The sequence below is a fragment of the Tachyglossus aculeatus genome, chromosome X3 (assembly GCF_015852505.1).
Source record: "Tachyglossus aculeatus isolate mTacAcu1 chromosome X3, mTacAcu1.pri, whole genome shotgun sequence".
NCBI lineage: Eukaryota > Metazoa > Chordata > Mammalia > Monotremata > Tachyglossidae > Tachyglossus > Tachyglossus aculeatus.
Genome location: NC_052099.1, coordinates 10,652,915 through 10,676,921, shown reverse-complemented (window position 1 = coordinate 10,676,921; position 24,007 = coordinate 10,652,915). Strand labels below are relative to the sequence as shown.

At 41.7% G+C, this 24,007-nt stretch overlaps 1 protein-coding gene across 1 annotated transcript in view; it reads left to right on the top strand.

Annotated features, from left to right (window-relative positions):
- The window catches only part of TMEM232 (transmembrane protein 232), a 99,136-nt gene extending 77,079 nt beyond the window's left edge, over positions 1-22,057 (top strand). Inside the window, 3 exon segments of the mRNA XM_038770446.1 lie at positions 14,822-14,873; positions 21,701-21,786; positions 21,788-22,057. Of these exon segments, the coding sequence (XP_038626374.1) occupies positions 14,822-14,873; positions 21,701-21,786; positions 21,788-21,971 (322 nt within the window). The 3' untranslated portion in view covers positions 21,972-22,057.
- The last annotated feature ends 1,950 nt before the right edge of the window (positions 22,058-24,007 follow it).

Below are 24,007 nucleotides of genomic sequence, written 5' to 3'. Positions count from 1 at the left end.
CTAATGCCAACCTTCTCACTCTAAGTCAATCTTACCTATCTAGTTGCCAATCTCTCGCTCACACCCTGCTTCTGGCCTGGAATGCACTCCTTCCTCATATCTGACAGACAATTACTCCCCCCCTTTCAAAGCCTTATTGAAGGGACATCTCCTCCAAGAAGCCTTTCCTGACTAAGCACTCTTTTCCTGTTTTTCAACTCCCTTCTGCATAGCCCTGACTTGCTCCCTTTGTTGATCCCACCTTCCAGCCCCATGGTACTTATGTACTTATATGTAATTTATTTATATTGGTGTCTGCCTCCCCCTCCAGACTGTAAGCTCCTTATGGGCAGGGAATGTCTGTTATATTGTTCTATTGTACTCTTCCAAGCACTTAGTACAGTGCTCTGCACATAGTAAGCATTCAATAAATATGATTGACTGACTTTGTGATAGGGTGCCCTATCCATTTTTTCTTATCAAAAAGCTTAAGGTCAGTATTAGAAGCAGAATGTAGCCAAAGCAAAGTCAAGTTTCATCAGAAATCTGCTTAAGAATATTCCTATATCAGTGGCTTGAATGACTAATGCAGAACTTTAGCTATTTGTATTACTGTGTATCTCGCAAAGTAGCCTTCTGTCCTCCCCCAAAAAACCAATCTTCCCAAACTGTATTATGACTGCAAGATGATTTGTGACTGACGATCATATACAGAAAGAAATCCAGGGTTTTCTGAAGATTTTTTTTTCTTTACCACAGAAGCCAGGTTCATCAAAAATATTCTAGCCTATGTTTCTGTCATCCTTTGTTATTTAAAACTGGATTCTTTGTTAGCCAATTAAATTTGTCCCTTTCCAAGCCAGCCCTGTGAGGGATAATGCTTCCTAGATTGAGGTTTGTGTGTGAAAGGATTACCTGTAGTAAGTGATGAAGGTTACGATGGAGGGAGAAGTAATTTTATCCTTGAAATGTCCAACAGAGCAGTGTAATATTACAAAGGTTTCACTTTGGGGCAATCAGCATGCCTTAATGCCCAAATTTCGAAAACAGAAAGTCCATCAGAACCATTGTCATTCTGCAAGCTACAGTTCTAAATCAACCTGGATGAGATAGCATATCCCCTTTTCAGAAAGACAAGCTCTAAGGGTATTTGCTAAAATCACCTCCATTGATTCTGATGTTCAAAATTAGAACAGCTGTCTTATAAAATAATAATGAATCATTCATTAGTAATTTAAGGGTAACAGACAGCAGAAGCATATTAAGTAGCTATTTAAGATACAATGGAGTGTAGTAGTTCTTTTCTTTAAAATATAGAGACCTAAATGGACCCAAATAAGATGTGATTTCTGGATTCTGTTCAGCTGCTGGTTAGCAATATGCGCCTAGAGCAAAAAGGCTTAGATATTCTGTTCTGGCAAGGGTTGGTAGTTCATTTACTTTGCTCATTTTTGTTCTCCAAGTATGTATTTATTAAAATAGGCCAGCTTCGAGGGGCAATTGCAGTTTGAATTCCTAAATAAGATGACTGGGCCAATGATCAGCATGATCAAGATGAAGTATTACTTTAGAGCCACTTTTAAATGTACAAGATGTCATACATAATTTAGGCATTAATGCATAATCAAAATATATTGAATTGTCTCTATACACAGGTAGGAAAAAATCAATTATTTAATTTCCACAGGTAATTTTCCTTTGGCACCAATTAGAAATCTTAAAGAGCAGTTTGGAGAAGCAAGAGGTTTTCTGAAAGCCCACAGTGACTCCTCACACAGCACACCTACCTAGGGAAATACTTTAGGGTTTCTTCTTCCCCAGATGATCTTATTGTTCCTTATTCCTACCTAGCTCATCAGAAGTAATTATTATCAATCAATCATTCAGTGCTTAGTACAGTGCTCTGCACACAGTAAGCGCTCAATAAATACGATTGAATGAGTTCAGTGGTATTTATTGAGCGCTTGCTGTGTGCAGAGCACTGTACTAAGCATGAGAAGCAACGTGGCTTAGTGGAAAGAGCAGGGGCTTAGGAGGCAGAGGATGTGGGTTCTAATCCCTCCTCCACCACTTGTCTGCTGTGTGACCTTGGGCAAGCCACTTAACTTTTCTGTGCCTCAGTTACCTCATCCGTGAAATGGGGTTTAAGACTGTGAGCCACGTGGGACAACCTGCTTACCTTGTATCTACCCCAGCGCTTAGGACAGTGCTTGGCACATAGTAAGTGCTTAACAAATACCATTATTATTATTATTATTATTAAGCACTTGGAAGAGTACAGTACAACAGAGTTGGTAGGCACGTTCCCTGCCCACAAAGAGCATAAAATCTAGAGTGGGAGACAGACATTAATAATAAATAAATTAATTATGGATATGTGCACAAGTGCTGTGAGACGGGGGGGGGGGTGGGCGGTGAAGAAAGGGTGCAGATCCAAGTGCAAGGATGATGCAGAAGGGTGAGGGAGAAGGGGAAATGAGGGCTTAGTCACGGAAAAACCTATGGGAGGAGATGTGCCTTCGATAAGTCTTTGAGGATTTATTTCCAGGGCTTTTTCCCCACTCAAATATAGAGGGCAGTGCCCAGAATGTCTGCCACTCCTTGGATTTAGAGAAGAGCATGGAAGGCCAAGCTGTTTTTCCATTTAACCCAGGAGGAGAGGAGCAAACCATGAAGGTTAATCCTCCCTACCCTGGCCTGAGAGAGGGAGAGAAGAGAACTTCCAGAAGCCACCCCTATGGGACAGGCTGTGTAGTCTCCCTTCCCTTAGGGATACCAAAATGGGGGACTTTAAATGTGAAGTCTCTGTGTTTCTGTTTTCTCTCCTCAAAGCCATTTTTTAAAATGGTATTTGTAAGAAGCGCTGACTATGTGCCAGGCACTGTACTAAGTGCTAGAGTAGGTACAAGCTCATCAGGTCGGATTCAGTCCATGTCCCACATGGGGCTCACAGTTTTCCTCCCCATTTTCCAGATGATGTAACTGAAGCTCAGAGAATCAAGTGACTTGGTCAAGGTCACACAGCAGACAAGTGGAGGAGTCGGGATTAGAAACCAAGTCTTTCTGACTCCCAGGCCTATGCTCTATCCACTTGGTCATGCTGCTTCTCAAAACTGTAAAGTCAGTCTGTACTATCTTCGAGAATTAAAAGGACAAGACCAAGTAGAAAATCATATGAGATGTTGCTTTTGGTTTAAAGTGCACAGTCACCTACCTAGGATACTCAGTGTAAGGCCTTAGCAAGAAGAAAGGAATGGAGAATTTAGTCAGCTCTTCCTTGTTCTCCTTCTACTGAGTCAAAGACATGAAATTTGGAAAATGCTTTTCTAATCCGGTCCCTAGAAAATAACATGCCAGTCTTTGACTAAGCTGTTCTGAAACATGGATTGTGAATTTCAAGTGAATCATTTAAAAATAAAGTGTGCCTAATTTCAGAATGGACCACTTAATCACAAGGACAACAGAGGATTTAGATCACTAGAGGATTAGCAGTTTCTCATGATAGTAAGTTTTGAAAATGCTTCTTGTCATGGACAAGAAACACAAATTGTTCAACATGATTAGAGAAGATATTCAGATCAAATAACTGGAGATAACTCTTTCCTCCCTCCCTCCTTCTGTCCCACCTTCCTCCCTTGTGCCTAAGCAGAGTCTCACTAACTTCTCCATCAATCTAATCTTAATATAAATTATCACATACAAACCCCGAGGAGATTGAGAAGCAGCGTAGCCCAACAGAGAGAGCATAGACATGGGGGTCAGAAAGACTTGGGTTCTAGTCCTGGCTCTACCACTCATCTCCTGGGTGGCCTTGGGCAAATCACTTCACTTCTTTGTGCCTCAGTTACCTCGTCTGTCAAATGGAGGTTGATAATAATTGTATTTATCAAGTGCTTACTATGTGCCAGGAACTGTGCTAGGCACTGGGGTCGATCCAAGTTAATCAGGTTGGACACAGTCCATGTCCTACATGGGGCTCACAATCTTAATCCCCATTTTACATTGGAGGTAACTGAGGCCCAGAGAAGTTAAGTGACTTCCTCAAGATCACACAGCAGATAGGTGGCAGAGCCGGCATTAGAACCCGGGTCCTCTGACTCCCAGGTCCCATGCTATATCCACTATGCCACTCTGCTTCTCACGATTAAACTGTGAGCCCTGTGTTGGACCTGGATTGGGTCCAACCTGATTACCTCGTATCTACCCCAGCGCTTAGTACAGTGCCTGGCAAATAGAAAGCGCTTAACAAATAGCATTAAAAAAATGTTGAACCCATTTTCTCTTCCCTTTGTGGTACCCAAATCATAAAGCATTCCAGAGGGAAAAAAATCAATGCCTCCATCTCCTGCTCTACACCTAATTAAAGTATTTCTACAGCTTCCATAACAATGCATAAGTAAACTCTGCACAGCATTTCATTAGCCAGCTAAAATGTAATTACATCAGAGGTCTTACAATGAACAAGTCAACTAACAATAAATAACAGCACTATGCTCCAAGCAGTAAAGTGTACTTTAGCACCTTCAAAGCTCAATAAAACAACAAAAAGATCTTTTTAGTATCAACATCTTGAAAATTAGTAATGGAAACTTATTTTGCTGAATGTACAGACTGTGAACATAAGTGCCCCAGAAGAATTTTAATAGAAACCTTCTTCTTCCCACAATAATCTGCACCCATATTTCACATTGTGTTGGTATAGCGATGACCGTGGCTTAAGGCTGTGCTTCTAAAATTAAAGGAAGGGATTTTTTAGATCTACTTTAAAGTGACCAGGAGGATACCAGTTGACTAGCTGTTAGGTCAACTTGAAGTTAGATTTTTCTTTTCACCTTTGGAATATTAACAATTTAACGATCATTGTATTATCAGTTTTATTTCTGTAAAAGCCTAGTTGAAGCAAGGGTATCCAACAGGTGAAGTGCTTCAAAGGGTACGTGAAGAGCTTTGGTCTGAGGAAATAGGGATAGGAGAGGAAATGCTTGCCAAGAGATCTTTAGGCCTGCAACTTGCGAAGTGATAATGTGAATTAGGGTACAGCACTGACTGCTTTTTTGCTGGTATTCGACCTCTCTTCATCCTTTTGCTCCAGCCTGAACACAAATATAAAGGATGGTGAGACTGCATTTGAGATGTCAATGAAATAGGGTGTTGTCACAGGATAATGGTCTCCTACTGCTTCGTAAAATACCAAGCCAAAGGCAAGACTTTCATTTTCCGAGCAGAAGTCATTAATCTGGTGACAATGTTTTATTGCAGCGATTTTATTTCTATTATACCAAATGAGCATGTAGATTTAATCAATTCATTTGATGGATGCTGATGTAGTAAATTGACAATGGTTTATCATCATTATGAAATTGTTGCTTTCTCGGTCATTTATCCAGAAAAATGCAGATGTTTTAGGAAACTAAACTGTCACAGAAAGGACTGGATTCTGGTTAGTTGGGAGTTGTTTTTCTTAAGTGAATATTAGTTAATATAGCCATTAAAAGGGACAACATGATGCACAGAAAGGCTTGGCACAATATTCTGATTCATGTCATACTTCAGATTCTCGGCTTTGCTGACAGGAATCACATACTAATTAGGAAATAATTATTGGAATCGAAGAGCTCGATAACCCAAGACTGTGCAGATGCTGGTGCAAGTGCTTAGTGTTTTTAAGGAAACAAGTGATTCTGAATGTAACTTTATTGCTTGAAATAAGTTCCGGGTGAGGGCAATGCAGTTTTGTACCTCAGACTGACACTGCTAGGCAACACTGTATAAGATTCCAGCACTTAGAACAGTGCTTGGCACTGTCCTTTTCAGCTTGAAAGAGTGATCTAAATTCTTCCCAACCTAGCCGATGGCTGAGGAGGAAACTCTCCCTTTAGATACAGTTGTCTGAACAGCACACAGATTAACTCTAATGATGGCATTTATTAAGCGCTTACTATGTGCAAAGCACTGTTCTAAGCGCTGGAGAGGTTACAAGGTGATCAGGTTGTCCCACGTGGGGCTCACAGTCTTAATCCCCATTTTACAGATGAGGTAACTGAGGCACAGAGAAGTTGTGACTTGCCCAAAGTCACACAGCTGACAATTGGCGGAGCCGGGATTTGAACCCATGACCTCTGACTCCAAAGCCCGGGCTCTTTCCACTGAGCCACGCTGCTTCTCTTCTGCTTCTCTACCAATGTAACCTTAATTTAAGCTCTATGCCCTCCCTCACCACTGCCACTGCCTCCTCCCCACCGCTCTCACTGCCACCCCTATGGAAAACTCCAGCCATGCTCAAGTTTCTGTCAGGAGACAGCACTGCCCCATGGCCGGGGAACTGAGCATTTATCATGGCCTAGTGGATAGTGCACGGGCCTGGGCTGGGTTTTAGTAGGAAATCAGAGAGGTAAGGTAGGAAGGGGCAAGGTGATTGAGTGCTTGAAGGCCAGTGGTAAGGAGTCTCTTCTTGATTTTTCGTCTTCCGAGTAGGAGAGAAATGCAGGTGGATTTCAGGGGTACTTTCAGTAACTTGATTTTAACATATGACTCTAATGCTGGCTTCGGGTGGATGGATTTTTTTTTCAAGTGTCATCCAATCCCTAGCTTTCCTGGTGAACGTAGACCTCAAAATGGAATAATTATCCATCTCCATGTAACTGTAGAGTTGAGCCAACCCACTGATTCCCTGAGAATTCTTTCTCTACTTATGAAATGGGTGGGTTCTTTTATATTCAACATCATAATAAATAATTGAACTACTAGCTTTTATAACCCCCTCTGACATATCGATGATAAACACAGATATAATAGATTCAGGTGTCTCTAAATAAATGTATATGACATGTTCTGCCCAAGCAGTTTCTACATACCAAGTGAAAGAGAGCATTACTGAATGAAGTGGACAGGTTGTTAGAATCATGAAATTATCGGATTCAAGACTTACATCAGGGACACAAGGAAGAGTGTTCTGAGGTACCATGTTGTGTAATATCGAAAGAGACTGGCTTCTGGAAAGGAAGCTGGTTCTGCCTGAGAAATGAAGTCAATAGGCTGTGAGTAAGAGAGACACACAAACAGTGACAGTGGGAACTGCCACTTGTGCCTTGTTCTTTGCGGTTACAGTTGCACACAGAGAAAATCAACTTCAGGAGTAACATCTAAACCCAGATTTATGTAAAAAAAATTAGCATTATGCTGTTAAACTCTACACTGACTAACTACATCCCAGCCACCCTGACTGTAATTCCACTTCCCCCAACTTGATGTATTTTAATAATTTAAATTTTACTCTGCATTCCCAGTTCCCTTGATTCTGTATGTATTTTTCACAGTAGAAAGTACATTATTCTTTGTTGTCACATTCAGTACATCCATTTCAAATACTTGCTTCAACCTTTGGGGTGAAGGGAATGAATGCATTCAGAAGTGCATGCTTTTTCCCAAACTGTCTTTATCCGTGTGTGAAGAAACTTGGTCTTCATGCATCCTTTATTTGATCTGTTCAGTAGGGCATCCTGATTTTCACCCTAAGTGATTTAATTCTATCCTAAAGACTATCAGAATAGATTGAACCTGTCCCAACCTTTACGTAGGGAAGCTTCCTCAAGTGCCTGTGTATGAGTTCCAGCACTATAATGGATTACATTTTCCAGATGAGACAACTGAGGCCCAGAGAAGTGAAGTGACTTGCCCAAGGTCACACAACAGACAAGTGGCAGAGCTGGGATTAGAAACTAGGTCCTTCTGACTTCCGGTCCCAGGCTGTATCCACTAGGCACCACACTGCTTCTCCAGAGGCTTCAACGGCAGCCAGGAGCAGAGAATGGTGGTGACATGGTATCAATCAATCAGTCGTATTTATTAAGTGCTAAATGTGTGCAGAGCATTGTACTGAGCACTTGGGAGAGTATATGTTGGTAGTAGAGTTGGTAAACATGTACCCTGCCCACGAGGAGTTTACATCACTCTTTCCCCTCTCTTTTCCTCCTCTTTTCTCCCATCCCACCTTAATAGGTGTGCAGTTGTCACCCCGTTCACCCTTCCCTCTGCATTACCTATTCAGTCGGGTGTGTATCCCTTAAGCAGTTTGATATCATTCATTCATTCATTCAGTCGTATTTTTTGAGCGCTTACTGTGTGCGGAGCACTGTCCTAAGTGCTTGGAAAGTACAATTCCCACCCCCACAGCATTCTACTCTTCCATTTCTCCTGTCTGTAACTTATTTTCATGTCTGTCTCCCCCTCTAGACTGTAAGCTCCTTGTGGACAGGGATCATGTCTACCAACTGGTTTTTTGTGTGTGTTTTCCCAAGTGCTTTGTACAGTGCTCTTCACACTATAAGGGCTCAATCAATGCCATCAATTGATTGAAATCTAGAATATGCAGTATCCGCAAGACACAACCTAAATATAAAGCATTTAAATATATAATTGAATGAATAACTATGCAGAAGGGCAAAGCTGCACGAACATAGTAGCTCCACCACTACAGCCACTGGATTTTCAGCCACTGCGTCTGCCCATTCCCACCACATCCTTTAATGATCCTAAAGGGGGAACATGGGGGTTCTAAGTTCTCTCCCTTTTCGCTGCTCTTTCCCTCACTTCTTTTTCATTTTTGCTCTCAACTATAAAGGAGTTTTTGAGCTTCCTCTAGTTTTAGATTTGTTATAATTCTGCTAGATTGTAAATTCTCTGCGGGAAGAGATTGTTCCTTCCTAATCTGTTGTTCTCTGACAAGCGCTTAGTACAGTGGTCTGCACATAGTAAGTGCTCAAATATCACTGATTGATTTTTTTTGGTGATTACGTTGGTGGTGGTGGTCAAACACTTAAAAATTGGGCTTAAAATGACACAGCATAGATGAACTCCTATTGGCTGTTACACATTGAGACCACGATGAGTGCAGAAATGTAGGGAAGCAAGAGAATGGGCCTGGGAGTCAGAGGACCTGGGTTCTAATCCCACTGTGCCTCTTGTCTGCTTTGTGAACTTGGGCAAGTCACTTCACTTCTTTGCTCCTCAGTTACCTCATCTGTAAAATGGGGGTTTAAATCCTCCTCCTCCTACTTAGGCTGTGAGCTCCATGTGGAACAGGGACTGTGTCCAACCTGATTATCTTGTAACTACCCTGGTGCTTAGTATAGTACCTGACTCATAGCAAGTGCTTAACAGGTATCATTTTTAAAAAATGTAGGACACATTGTGAACATAGTCCCTGTTAAATAGACCAATTCAAGTTTGTCTACAATTCTGAAAAATCTCCCATGTACATTCTGTCTCTCCAAATGAGTTATTGCCACTCCAAACTGGATTTCAAGGCCCATTTTTAAAAATCTGTATGTGCTGTTTGAAATAACCTCAACACCAAGACAGAGAAGATGATTATTGGAAAGACATCTCCAAATGTTACAGTATTATATTTGAATAAATATGCTACCTAACACACACCCATGCATAGTCGTGACCCTCTTTATATAGAAACACCTTGACTCACCTCACCTTGTGGTAATAAAGTAGCAGGCAGGGAACTAGTGAACCTCCAATTAAGGCCAGTGCAAACATGACAAAGCTAATGTCAGGCAACAAGACCCCAATACATCTTCTCAGTGGTAGACTGGGTGGTAAATTGCAAATAAAAATTAGAGATGGTTCAGTGACTCATTTCTCACTGTTCTGGCAGCTACTTATCTGCTGGCTGGGAGAAAACTGTCAAAAGAAGAACATGATGCAGCCATTCTTTTATTGATGATGGGTCCCTTGTCTTGTACTTCATCCTATTAGTTTTCAGCATTTTGAATCTTTTGCTCTAACGTGGTCTCGGATACATCACATTCTGCTAGCGATGAAAGAATTTACTAATTTTCAGCATATTCATTGTGGAATTCATTGTGGAATTCTTTGTAATTAAAACAAAAAATAGCAAGTCTGTCTATCTGCGGTTAAAAATGCTGTTTTCCTTCCACCAGATCCAGCTTTCATTACAGGAAGAATACTAAGAAAAACAAAACTACAGGCAAACGTCCAGCTGAACCAATCATAGATTTAAAAGTCGGGAAAACTAGACGAAAAAAAGCAAACAGAAACTTGGAGCATGAAAAATGACAATTCAGTAAGAGCAAGCAAAATGGAGCTAACCCTATAATAGAGATTAGATTGTGTTAGGAAGAAAACCAAACAAATACACTAGAAAAATAAATAAAAACCCAAATAGATCTGACAAAATGAATGTTATAGACAGTCAGAAATCCAGCCAAAAGAAATTATATGAGTCTTAAGAAAAAGAATGATCACCATATTATACTTGAATAGGGGCTTGTATTTAGAAAATTTAAAGAGACACTATCAATAGAATAATATCTAGTGTATCCATGAGAGACAGTATTTTGCATATGATTAATCCTCAAAACAGCCTTCTCGGGTGAGTAGAAAAAGAGAAAACTTTCCTTGTTGTACAAGTGAGGAAATGGAAGTGGTTGGTAATGGCCACACATAATTTCTCCACTGCTGACAGTGGAGCTTAATCAGTAATTAGGCCGAATCAATCAATCAGTTGTATTTATTGAACGCTTCTTGTGTGCAGGGCACTGTACTAAGTACTTGGGAGAGTACAGTACATCAGAGCTGGTAGACACGTTCCCTGCCCACAACAAGCTTACAGTCTAGAGGGGGAGACAGACATTAATAAAAATAAGAAAATTTCCGATATGTACATAAGGGCTGATGGGCTGAAATGGAGTCCTCTCCATCCCATGGACATTTATGGACTATTCCTGTAGGTGGCTAAAGTGGTAGCTATCCCTAGGGAAGACCTTTTGGTCTAGTGGACTGCACAGTAGCTTGTTCATTCATTCATTCATTCATTCATTCATACAATCATATATTCATTCATTCATTCAATCGTATTTATTGAGCACTTACTGTGTGCAGAGCCCTGTACTAAGCACTTGGGAAAGTAGCTCTTTTCCTCCCTTCAAGGCCCTACTGAAAGCTCACCTCCTCCAGGAGGCCTTCCCAGACTCTGCCCCCTCCTTCCTCTTCCCCGCCTCCCCCTCTCCACCCCCCCGCCTTACCTCCTTCCCTTCCCCACAGCACCTGTATATATGTATATATGTTTGTACGTATTTATTACTCTACTTATGTATTTATTTTACTTGTACATATCTATTCTATTTATTTTATTTTGTTAATATGTTTTGTTTTGTTCTCTGTCTCCCCCTTCTAGACTGTGAACCCACTGTTGAGTAGGGACCGTCTCTATATGTTGCCAACTTGTACTTCCCAAGCGCTTAGTAAAGTACTCTGCACACAGTAAGCGCTCAATAAATATGATTGATTGATTGATTGATTACAATGCAGCAATAGAGACAATCCCTGCCCACAGCTAGCTCACAGTCTAGAGCTTGTCTACATGCTCTCAGGATTTTCGAGCAGATAGAGGCTTTACCACACTTTCCAAGCCATTCTTAGTATATCTGCTGTCACATTGGACTGCCAGACAGAAACTCTGTATGTAGTAGATAGAGAGCCAGTGTGGTCTAAGGGAAAGTGCCCAAGCCTGGGAGTCAGAGGACCTAGTTTCTCTTCCCAGATCTGCCACTTGTCTTCTGTGTGACCTTGGGCAATTTACTTCACGTCCCTGGGCCTCAGTTACTTCATCTGTAAAATGGGGATTAAGACTGTGAGCCCCATATGGGACAGGGACTGTGTCCAACCTGATTAGCTGGGATCTACCCCAGCACTTAGAACAGTGTCTGGCAAAGAGTAATCTCATCTCTAGACTCTAAATTTATCGTGGGCAGGGAACATGTCTGCCAACTCTGTTGTACCCTCACAAGCGGTGTGGCTCAGTGGAAAGGGTATGGGGTTTCGAGTCAGAGGTCATGGGTTCAAATCCTGGCTCCACCACTTGTCAGCTGTGTGGCTTTGGGCAAATCACTTAACTTCTCTGTGCTTCAGTTCCCTCATCTGTAAAATGGGGATTAAGACTGTGAGCCCCACGTGGGACAACCTGATCACCTTGTATCCCCCAGCACTTAGAACATTGCTTTACATATAGTAAGCACTTAACAAATACCGTTATTATTATTATTATTATTATTATTATTATTATTATTATTATTATTATTTAGGACTGTGGTCTGCACATAGTAAGCGCTCAATAAATGCTATTTATTGATTGATTGTATTTTTTAATGGTATTTGTTAAGTGCTTTTATGTGCCTGGCACTGTACTAAGTGTTGGGGTAGATTCAAGCTAATCAGGTTGGACACAGTCCCTGTCCCACATGGGGCTCACAGTCTTAATCCCCATTTTACAGATGAGGGAACTGAGGCACAGAGAAGTGAAGTCATCCTTCTGGTCACCCAGAAGACATGTGGCAGAGATGAGATTAGAACCAAGGTCCTTCTGACTCCCGGGCCCATGCTCTATCCTCTAGACTACACTGCTTCTCATAAGTATGATAGTAAATGCTTAAAAATTACCATTTAAAAAAAAAGAAGGGACCAAACCTGCCCCCCTCCATCAGACTGTCACACACTGCATTCTCTGGTCTTGCTGGCTGGGGTGAGTCATGATGGTGTGGAGCAGAAGCAGCAGCAGAGGGGGGGAAATTAATTACATCAACAAGTGAACAAACACTGAAGTCACAGCCACTGTATTCTGCCTTTGCTAGCTCCAGAGAATGGTTGCACCTGGCTCTGTGGCAGGAACTATGGTGAGTCAAGGGTATATCTCTACTGTTTCTGACCTCCTTACCTCTCATGTATTTGTGTGTTTGTGTGTGTCTTTGTGTACTTCTGTGTGATAGCGAGTCTTTCTGAATTAGCAGGTTCTGCTCCCAGATTACTCTATGTGGATTAAGGTTCACCAGCATCATTTACAATTACTAAACTAGATCAAGGAATAACTGTCTAGTCCTGGTCTCCTGCTTGTTCCTAACTTAAAGCCAAGGATTCTCACCCCTTCCTGAAACACCCCTGTAAGAAGTAGCGTGGTCTAGTAGAAAGAGCATCGGCCTGGGACTCAGCGGACCTGGGTTAAATGCTGGCTCTGACATGAGTCTGCTATGTGACCTTGGTCAAGTCACTTCACTTTCCTGTGCCTCAGTTCCTTCATCTGCAAAGTGGGTATAAAATCCTACTCACTCCTACTTAGACTGTAGGTACATGTGGGACAGGGACTGTGTCCAACCTAATTAACTTTTATCTACCCCAGCATTGAGTACAGTGCTTTCCACATAGTAAGTGCCTAACAAGTAGTACTATTATTATGATTATCATTACTATATTTCCCTTAGTAGCTCTTCTATGGACACACTCACCCTACAGAAATTTAGCTTTCTTAATAATGATAGTAATATTAACAAAATTGTGGTAGTCATTAAGCACTTACTATGAGCCAGGCACTGTATTAAGCACTAGTATGGATACAAGTCCTTCCTCTCTTGATGATGATGATGGTATTTAAGTACTTACTATGCGCCAAGCACTGTTCTAAGCGCTGGGGTAGTTACAAGGTAATCAGGTTGTCCCACATGGGGCTCACAGTCTTAATCCACATTTTATAGATAAAATAACTGAGGCACAGAGAAGTTAAGTGACTTGCTCAAAGTCACACAGCTGATAAGTGGCAGAGGCAGGATTAGAACCCACAACCTCTGATTCCCAAGCCCTTGTTCTAAATCTGACAAGAATTCACTTCCCCTCTGGCTCTGGGATATCTTTCAACTTTTCCCACAGTACTTACAGACACATCTTTAAATCACATATTATAAATTATTTATTTATATTGTCTGTCTCCCTCTCTAGACTGTACGCTGTAGTTACAGACAACATCTTTAAATCACATATAAATTATTTGTTTATATTGACTGTCTCTCTCTCTCTCTAGACTGTAAGCTCATTATGGGCAGGGAACATGTCTTGCTAATTCTGTCGTATTGTACACTTCCAGGGGCTTACAGCGCTTTACAAATAGTAAGCACTCAATAAATACTATTGATTGATTTGTTGTAGCCCCTCTTTCTTGGCTAATTCCGCCCCTAAACTTGGCTGTGCTCCAGCTTATGTTACCAGGTGGGTGACATCTGATGTAAATTAATCAATCAGTGTTATTTATTGACCTACTGTCTGAGTGCTGTACACTTTCCTAAGCACTCGGGAGAGTACAACAGTAGCAAGACAGCATGTTCCCTGCCCTTAAGGAATCGATAATTTAATGGGGGTAAAAATGATGTATGGATAACAATGGGAAGCGCTGAACAAATACCACAATTATTATTTCCATGTCTTTGTATGTGCACTACCAACATAGTGCATCGTACTGCAATTCTTTGTTTACCTTGTAAAGAAATCCTGTGCTAGGCACACAAAGCCACTTTGAATTAGTGATAAATTCACAAGAATAGCTCTCCTCGATGATTTCTAGGTCCATATTTGTGCCACAATGATCTTCTTTATTCCAACAACCTCTGCATCTAACCAGTTTTTTTCTCCTCTAACTCAAAGTAGCAGTAGCAATAGTAGCATTTATTGAGTGCCCACTGGGTGCACTGTACTAAGTGTTTGAATATCAAAAAATTTTGATGTTGACAAGAATTATTCTGCTTGCAGTGGAGAGATAATTAAGAAGTAAGTGTGGCGATAATTATCTCATTTCACTATTCAGCTGAAGAGCTTGAGAGGGAAAGGTTATGAAGTAGATTTGTGTTTTGAAGATTGCCTCACTCATGCTATTTAATCAGTTTTGTTGAAAATAATAGCTTTCATTGCTGTATAAACACACTGACTTATAGCCTTTTGGTTTTTAAGTTGAAGTACTTTATCTCTTGTTTGATATTGTTTTGTTCCCAAGGTGGTTCCGGTTGAGCCATCTAGTACAGTGCCGTGCACCCAGTGGACATTCAGTAAGTATGATGATGATGGTGAAGAGGGTTCAGAGGAGACTTGCACAATAAGAATGATGAGGAAATGGGGTTATTTAGCTTGGGGAAATTATGGAAGAATGGTTTAGGGTGGGTTTACACAAGGCAAGTATTTCTTGTTGAACTCTCTTTGAACTGGAAAATTCGAGTAATTACAAACACAATTTTTAAAAGCAATTTCTCTCTTTCTCAACTGAGATAAAGCAGAGTGGGAATCTAATCCATTTTGGTTTTGTTTTTTAATGGTATTTGCTAAGTGCTTACTATGTACCAGGCACTGTAATAAGCACTGGGTTAAGTACAAGATAATCAGATAGGACACAGTCCATGTCCCACATGAGGCACACAACTAAGTGGCATGTTCAGTCAATCCAAAAGTGTTATTGAGTGCTTACTATGTGCTGAGCACTGTACTAAGCACTTGGGAGAGTACAATGCATGCTGGCTCCAAGGTCTGATCCTTCCTCTTTCCTTCCCTCTCACCATCATAGCATCCAAGCCCCACCTCCACTGTTATAGAGGTGGGTGAATCAATCGATTGTATTTATTGAGGTCTTACTGTGTGCAGAGCACTGTACTAAGTGCTTGGTAGAGTACAATATAACAGAGTAGGTAGACAAGTTCCCCGCGCACAAAGAGCTTACAGTCTAGAGGTGAAAAAGTAGAATTTTCCTAAATATTTTGGAAGCTGGATTTTTCCGTAATCAGGTTTCGGCTGGGGGAGGAAAGATGAGAAGGTTCAGAGGCATCAAACTGCTACTCTGATATATTCTCTTTAAAGTCTGTTGCTTATTTTAGAGTTTGTACCTTCCCCCGCTCTTGACCGTGAACTACTTGTGGGTGGGAACTACCTCAAATGTATATCTTCCTTGTATATTCCCAAGTACCTGAGACAGTGTTAAGCATAGAGTAAGCATTCAATTCATGCCGGTGATGAGTGATGATTTGTGATGTTCTGGAGGGCAACTTGTTAAGTTGCTGTGCAGATAACTAGAAAAAGTGCATACTGAGTCAGAGGAGATGGCAGGCTACTGAAAGAGCTCGTTATGGGCAGGGAATGTGTCTATTTATTGTTGTATTGTACTCTCCTAAGCGTTCAGTACAGTGCTCCACACACAGTAAGCACTCAGTAAATACAGTTGAATGAATCAGCACTAGACACTAGTTTTGTTCCGTTCCTCCCAAAGAAGAGATAAGAAGGAATAGAGGCCATAAGCTATATTTTGGGCAGTCCCTTTGCTAAGCGTAAACTTACATTGCTTCCCTCCACCCCCTCCCCAGTAATGCTGCAATAGCTATGAACATGGGCCCTGTCCCCTGCGCTAAGAGACAAGAAGCCCTGATAAGATTTGAGGAAATCTATTTTCTCCTTTACCAGGAGAATCCTAATCTGCATCTCCTCATGGGTCAGCATGCCCTGAATTGATCAGCAGTGCCCTGGTCAGGCTTAAATCAATTTGGGGTTATTCCGTGGACAACATCCCTTGTATTTCTGATGCTCCAAGATCAATTCCAAAGCAGTGTAAGCAATCTGGATGGTTTGCCTGGATGAAATGCAGCTGAGTTATATGGGGCATAAACAAAGGGTTTCAGAGGTGAAAACAAGAGGTGGAAAGTGAGTAACCAACCAGAGAGTCTAAAGCAGCATCAGTTGGCTAGGATACCAAAGGTAGGACCTTGCCCACTTGCCTTCTAGACTGGAAACTCACTGTGGACAGGGAAGGTGTCTACCACATCTCTTATATTGTAGTCTCCCAAGCGCTTAGTACGGTGTTCCGCACCCAGTAAGCGTTCAATAAATACCATTGATCGAGTGATCTACTCACGATCTTACCGGTACTTGAAATTAATGGTCTTGAGGCCACCTGAACAAGATGGAGAGTCATTCTTCTATTTCTAGGCTTAAGGTGGTGGCAGTAATTATTATAGTCCAGACTTACCATCTGTTATATTTTATACAAGGGATGGAAAAAAGTAAATCCCAGCTGAATTTGGGTTTATAAGACTTCGTCCTGCTAAGAACATGCTGAGCTATTCAGCCAAGGTCATCAAAAATAGGAGTTGGAATTTTTCAGAACTTTTGTACTTTTCTATAAAAGAAATGGGTTATTTTCAAAATTGCAGGCTATTGGACCATTGAAAGATAAGGACTGAATGCCCGTTGGTATTTGGAAAAAAGATCCAATGCTTTTTTGAAACAGACAGGATTTATTAAACTTTGAAAATAGCCTACAATCAAGATGCAGTGTATTTTCTTGCCAGTGTTTTATACACATACCAGTCAACTGTCTAGAAGGAAAAACACCTCTGTCGGGTTTTCAAAATGAGAATCCTGACCACAGTTTATGCTGCGAAATAAAGCTATCTGATTTTGATCTTAGAAACAAATAGAGAAAAGGTTCTGGCTGGAGAAAAGCTTATTGGTAGAAAAGTGGGACCCCTAGAGATCAACTGGCCAATCGGGTGTATGGAGAGCAGTTCACTGGGCACAGTTTCAAGGTTTAAGCCAAAGATCAGAGGGCACCATTCAGTGCCACTGTACCCTGTTCCTTACCTGCTTGGGTAAGGAAATGTACAGGTAGTGGATTAGTGTCCTTGGTAATCAGGAATGGGTTGGCTTTTTTTTAGAGGAGAGACTAGGGGAAATGGTGATAGCCAGGGGAAAATTTGAAAACAGTTCTAGGCAAATAGCACATGTTGACATACCAAGGACAGTCTTTAGAAGGTCAGAGTGTGGAAGGAACTGTTGATCAAGCAGTCAAAAGGGCAGATTATAAAGGGGTTTGAATAAGTTCGTGGAGGGGTATTCCATAATTGAGGAAAAAGTTAGGCGTGTTTGAAGGCTTGAGGAGCAACAGATAAATGGACGATCGATCCATAATAATAATCATAATTGTGGTATTTGCTAAGCACTTACTCTGTGCCAGGCACTGTACTAAGCACTGGGGTGGATACAAGCAAATCGGGTTGGACACAGTTCCTGTCCCCCGTGGGGCTCACAATCTCAATCCCCATTTTACAGATGAGGTAACTGTGGACCAGAGAAGTGAAGTGACTTACCCAAGTTCACACAGCAGGCAAGTGGTGGAGCCGGGATTAGATGGTTTACTAGAGTTGAAACTCCATCCTATCGCACTGTTTCTCCAGGGATTCTTTCGTGACACTTTTAGAGATAGAATACTGTGCTGGTTGAGAATACAAGTCTGACCCAGAATTCCTAGTTTTGGTTCTGTTGCTCTTTTTAGCCTCACATGCCCACGTGAATAAAGCTCACTGTCAGTTTCATGATCCTAGCATCCTAAGGACAACTATACAGATAAAACCCTCAGTGACACAGCATCATTTTTTATCTGCCTGCTAATCTATCTTTGGTTCTGGGTTACAACATCAACCTCAGACTCAGTCTAAGAAGGGGGCATCCTAAAGAGCAGTGGTAGGTAATTCCCCTTTGGAAGCACACACCTTCCCCTCACCCCGCTCCCATCCTGGGCCTATGAAACATCAATTTCCTTAGAAGTAGCATGGCCTAGTGGATAGAGCATGGGCCTGGGAGTCAGAGGACCTGAGTTCCAATCCCAGCCCTGCTATTGTGACCTTGGGCAAATCACTTTACTTCTCTGTGCCTCAGTTCCCTCATCTGTAAAATGGGGATTAAGACTGTGAGCCCCAAGTGGGACAAGGACTTTGTCCAACCTGATTAGCTTGTATCTACCCCAATGCTTCATACAGTGCCTGGCATATAGTAAGCGCTTAACAAATACCATTTTAAAAAAAGAAAAACTTGCTGCCATCAGACAGGGAGAGAGGCAGGTAGATAGTTGGGCGAGGTCATGAAAAAGGTGACTTCTTCAGACTGGCTACTCTCAACAACTGACCACTTCACCATCCTTAAAACTGGCCTTATGAATCTGCTAGGCAGTCTTTTGATTTCCCACTGAACTATCTAGGGCTTGTTTTGGTTTTTTTCACCTAGTTGGCTATCTGATTCCTTTTTATACTCCTGTGATCACTTTTAGAGGACTCACTAAGTTTCTTTGTTGCTTTGAAGACTGAAAACCTATTAGACATGATAATAATAATAACAATAATAACAATGATTGTGGTATTTAAGTGCTTACAGTGTGCCAGGCACTGTACTAAGTGCTCAGATAGATACAACATAATCAAGTTGAACACAGTCCATGTCCTACATGGGGCTCACAATCTTAATCTCTATTTTGCAGATGAGGTAACTGAAGCACAGAGAATAATAATAATAGGAATAATAATGATGGTATTTGTTAAGCGCTTACTATTTGCCAAGCACTGTTCTAAGTGCTAGGGGAGATACAAGGTTATCAGGTTGTCCCAGGTGGGGCTCATATTCTTAATCTCCATTTTACAGAGGAGGTAACTGAGGCACAGAGAAGTTGACTTGCCCAGAAGTTGCTGACAAGTGGCAGAGCCGGGATTAGAACCCACAACCTCTGACTTCTTTGGTCTTCCCACTAAGCCAGGCTGCTTCTCTTGCTCAAAGTCACACAGCAGACATTTGGAGGAGCTGGGATTAGAACCTCAGTCCTTCTGACTCCCAGGCCCGTGCTCTATCCACTAAGCCATGCTGCTTCTTGTGGCAGTTGATGGTAGCTTTTCTTTGGGGGTGGGGGGGGTTCAATATAAACATGAGGAATACCAATACCCTGGGCTGTATCCCAGGGCCTGGAAATTGGCAGACTGCCTCCTCAAATAATTTCTGAATGCCCATGAAAGCAACACAAATGCATGGTCTATATTCTGGCTCCTCTCCCTCCCTCCTTCCCTTTCCCTGCACTTTCTCTTTCACTGGAACACAAAATAATTGCCCCAGCTCCTGTTACCTCTAGCCTCCGCACCTTGTGTGTCTTTGACAACTGCTCATGGCTTGGGGCGCAAGAAAGCCAAGCTGTTGTCATCAGGAATTGGAAGAGAAAAGGACAGAAAACACAAGTATAAACAAATGCATATCAGGTCTTATCCCAGTTCTTGGCCTGGGCAAATTGCTCAATAAAGTCCTACTCAGATGGCAGCACCAGTCCATTTACCAAGTGGACTGAAGCGCTTTGGGTGAATTATGAATTATATTAAACAAATTTCGGTGGGGTGGGGGAAGGTTGAAGACTCTTTAACTGTGGAACTGAGTGAACCTTTAGATGTGGGAGTTTCTGCTCCTTCTCAACAAAATAATGTTCCTCAGATAGATGACAAGTTGGAAAAGATCACTGAAGAACAGGTAGGACCATCTAATTTACCCAGTAGCATGACATCTGATTTAAAAAGTCACATTAAACAAGAGAGCAGATCTGAAACATGAACATTTATATGCAGTTCACAGCAGAACATTGCAGAATCTCACTATTGAGGGGCCTCGCTAAACTCTATTCTCCTCCCCCAAATTATGCTAAACATTGGGTTGGTTCTGTTATTTGTAAACTACCAGATGACTCCTGCTCTACTGAATTAGTGTTGATTTCTTCTGAAAGGAATCTGATTTTGGAGTGCTAAACACCGATTTCTTCTGATATATTCCTAGTAACTGCCCCCAAATCCTTTGACTCAGTTTTCTGGTGACCATCCTTTACCCTTGGCAGATCAGAAAGATTTTTAATCACTTCATTCTTAGGTGGATTTAAACAAGCTTTGACGGCAAAAGGCCAGTCTATTAAAGCAATACATTAATCTACTCTGCTGTATTCAGATGGCAATTTCTCTCTAAAATATACAGTCATTTCAATTCGGCTTCACTTTTTTGAGGAGAAAAATACTCACTTGTACTTTTTGCTCAAACACATTGTAGCCAGAATAGTAACTACTGTGAGGCAAAATTTTACTGCAGTCACTGAAGACCAAGGCTTCTCAATTAAGCTTTAGGATCATAAGTACCAACATAAATTTTGGTTACATCTCCATGAGTTGTTTGGAGAATATGTCCTTTCTGTTTAGCTGGGAGTTCTCTTTTTGAAGAGTAACTACTTCATTTATTGATACTGGTGAAGTATTTTAGCATGGTCCAGAGGAAAGAGTGAGAGGACCTGTTCTAATCCTGGCTCCACCACTTGTCTGCTGTGTTACCTTGGACAAGTCACTTCACTCCTGTGCCTCAGTTTCTTCATCTGTAAAATGAGGATTCAACTCCTTTTTTCCATACTACTTAGACTCTGAACCCCATGTGGGGTAGGAACTGTGTCCCACCTGATTACCTTCTACCTACACAAGCGCTGAGAGCAATGGCTGGCACATAGAAAGTGCTTACCAGATAACACAGTTACTATTATTGTCATTATTGTCCACATTTCTCCACTGACAGTATCCTCCTCTCTGTGACCCAACGAGGCAGAGACTTCAGTTGCTTGATGCTCGTCAGGAATTTAGTGATGGAGCAAAGGGCATGGCCGCCCAGGTAGAGACCTCCAATAAGATAGAAGACTTTTCCAGAAACAGCATAGAATTGGACATAGTTCATGTCCCACATGGGGCTTGCAGTCTTAATCCCCGTTTTGCAGATGAGGTAGTTGCTGCTCAACTAAATCTGAGCAAAAGCTTTCCCTGTTCCCTCCTTCCCAACCGTCCTTGTTTTCATGTTACAGTGGGCAAAGTGCAGGTCTTTCCCAACGTATTACGCTCCTCCCATAACTCCCTAGTCCTGAATACCTGTCTGTAGTCAGAAGCTGGCCCAGCCTATGAGAAATCCTCTGAGATTAGCCCTGTGATGGGAAAGGGTTGTTTAAAACTGGGTTCCTGGCTTTATGTCATGTACCTCAGTGAAACTAACTTTCTGTCGGTCTCAATTGCAGAAAGATCGGCAGGGGAACCTAAAAGAAGAGGCTCAAGAAGATCAAGTGTTTAAAGAGAAAAAGTCAAAGGAGAAGTACTTCAAAGAAATTATATGTAAAAAAAGGAAAGAAATGCAACAAGGAAAACCCCAATAAGGACCTGAAGAGGAACATCCAATTCAGGAGAATGGGCTCAGCCACCATGACAAAGTGGCAGGTGGTTCATCAGCTAGCATGGTTTAAAATTAGATCTAGCTTGGGGAGTCAAAATCGGTTACACCAAGTTCTTTGAAGTGATTAATTTCAGAATGGAGTTACCATTGGTGTAGTGTACAACTTTCTTTTAGCATCTTGATCCTTATTAAACAGCCTGTCTGAGAAACCATGAGCACATTTTTTTCCAGTTATTTTTAAATAGTACACATTAGTGCTTTTCCCCAATTAACTTTTGAGTTTGATCTTACAGCATATTTTATCACTTAAAAATGGAAGTGCTTGTATGTCACATAAATAGCCAACTAGATATGCATTATTTTAAAATCGATACACAAAAATTAAGGATTGTCTCCTGAATATGAAGAAAAAGCATCAGCAGGGCCTCTTGTGATCGGTCTCATAAATAGAAAGACATCAGGAAACACACTTGTCACCCTGGAAGAGAATTAGTCAAAAGTATACAGAAGGATTTCTGTTTAGCAGTATGGAATGTATGGAATCAAGTAGGAATGGATAAGCCATATCAAACTGATGGGATCTGTAGAGAAAGGGAAGTGAGGAAGAGAATATCTGGCTGCTGAGAGAGTGCCCTAGGGTTGCTGGGAGGAATTTTTGGGGTGCTCTGGAGGAATCATGAGAGGACATGAGAGAGGAAGAGTATGGCCTAGTGGGTAGAGCACAGGCCTGGGAGTCAGAAGGACTTGGGTTCTAATTCTGGCTCGGCCATTTTTTTTAATAGTGTTTGTTAAGCGCTTACTATGTGCCAGGCACTGAACTAGCACTGGGGTAGACACCAACAAATCAGGTTGGACACAGTCCATGACCCACATAGGGTGCACAGCCTTAAACCCCATTTTACAGATGAGCTATCCATTTTACAAGGAAGTGAAGTGACTTGCCCAAGCAGCAGAGCTGAAATTAGAACCTAGGTCCTTCTGACTCCCAGGCCCATGCTCTATCCTCTAGGCCTTGTTCACTTGTCTGCTGTGTGACCTTGGACAAGTCATTTAATTTCCCTGTGCCCCAGTTCCCTCATTTGTAGAATGGGGATTAAGCCTGTGAGCCCCGTGTGGGACATGGACTGTGTCCTACCTGATTAACCTGTATCTACCAGCGCTTAATACAGTGCTCGGCACATAGTAAGTGCCTAACAAATACCATAAAAAAATTAGAGCAGCTATTAAGTAGTCCACTCTTAGGTAGAAAATGCAGAGCTAGGAGTCAGGGGCAAGGCTGGTGTGGTTTCAAAATCATTACACAAAATCCTGATTTGAGACCTTGAGCTGTGAGTCGGGGAAGGTCAGGCAAGAGATTTTTTTTGGACTTGGAGCTGCTCAGAACCAGTTGGGAGAACAATGACTAGAATCTATCAATCGTATTTATTGAGCACGTACTATGTGCAAAGCACTGTGCTAAATGCTTGGGAGAGTACACTGTAACAGAGCTGGACAGAAGTGAAGTAACTTCCTTGGACTACACAGTCCAGCCAGGCACTGGTCCACCAAGACTTCCAGGTTTCCTGGTGGGCCGGCCCACCCCTGATCCGAAGTCCCGCTGGGCCAGTGACTTACTGCATGATCCTCTGACAAGTCTCACCGTTTCTTGCAGGTTCTGGTTCTTCCTCTGGAAAAATAGGAGTTACACCAGGTGTAGGACATTTCATGAGTTCCTAAATGTGAATGTTTGGTAACGTGTGGTACTCAGTAGGCATTCAGTAAAGACCATAATTACTCTTGAATATCTAGGAGGGGTGCCAGTTGTGTCTTTTTACTACAATGAAAGAAAACTTTTAAAATTACAATCCCACTCCTTCCTTCCCCCCTCCCACTGATCCCATTGTTTTTGCCATGATCTCACATCCATTTTTGTGCTTTTCTCTGAAAACTCCCTCATTCTGTTTCCCCCACAACTAAATGATCCCCATTGCATGTTTTTTTGTGGTATTTGTTAAACTCTTACTCTGTGCCAGGCACTGTACTATGCACTAATCAGGTTGGCCGCAGTCCACATCCCACATGAGGTTCACAGTTTTAATCCCCATTTTACCATTGCGGTAACTGAGGCCAAAAGAAGTCAAGTGACTTTTCCAAAGTCACAGAGCAGAGAAGGGGC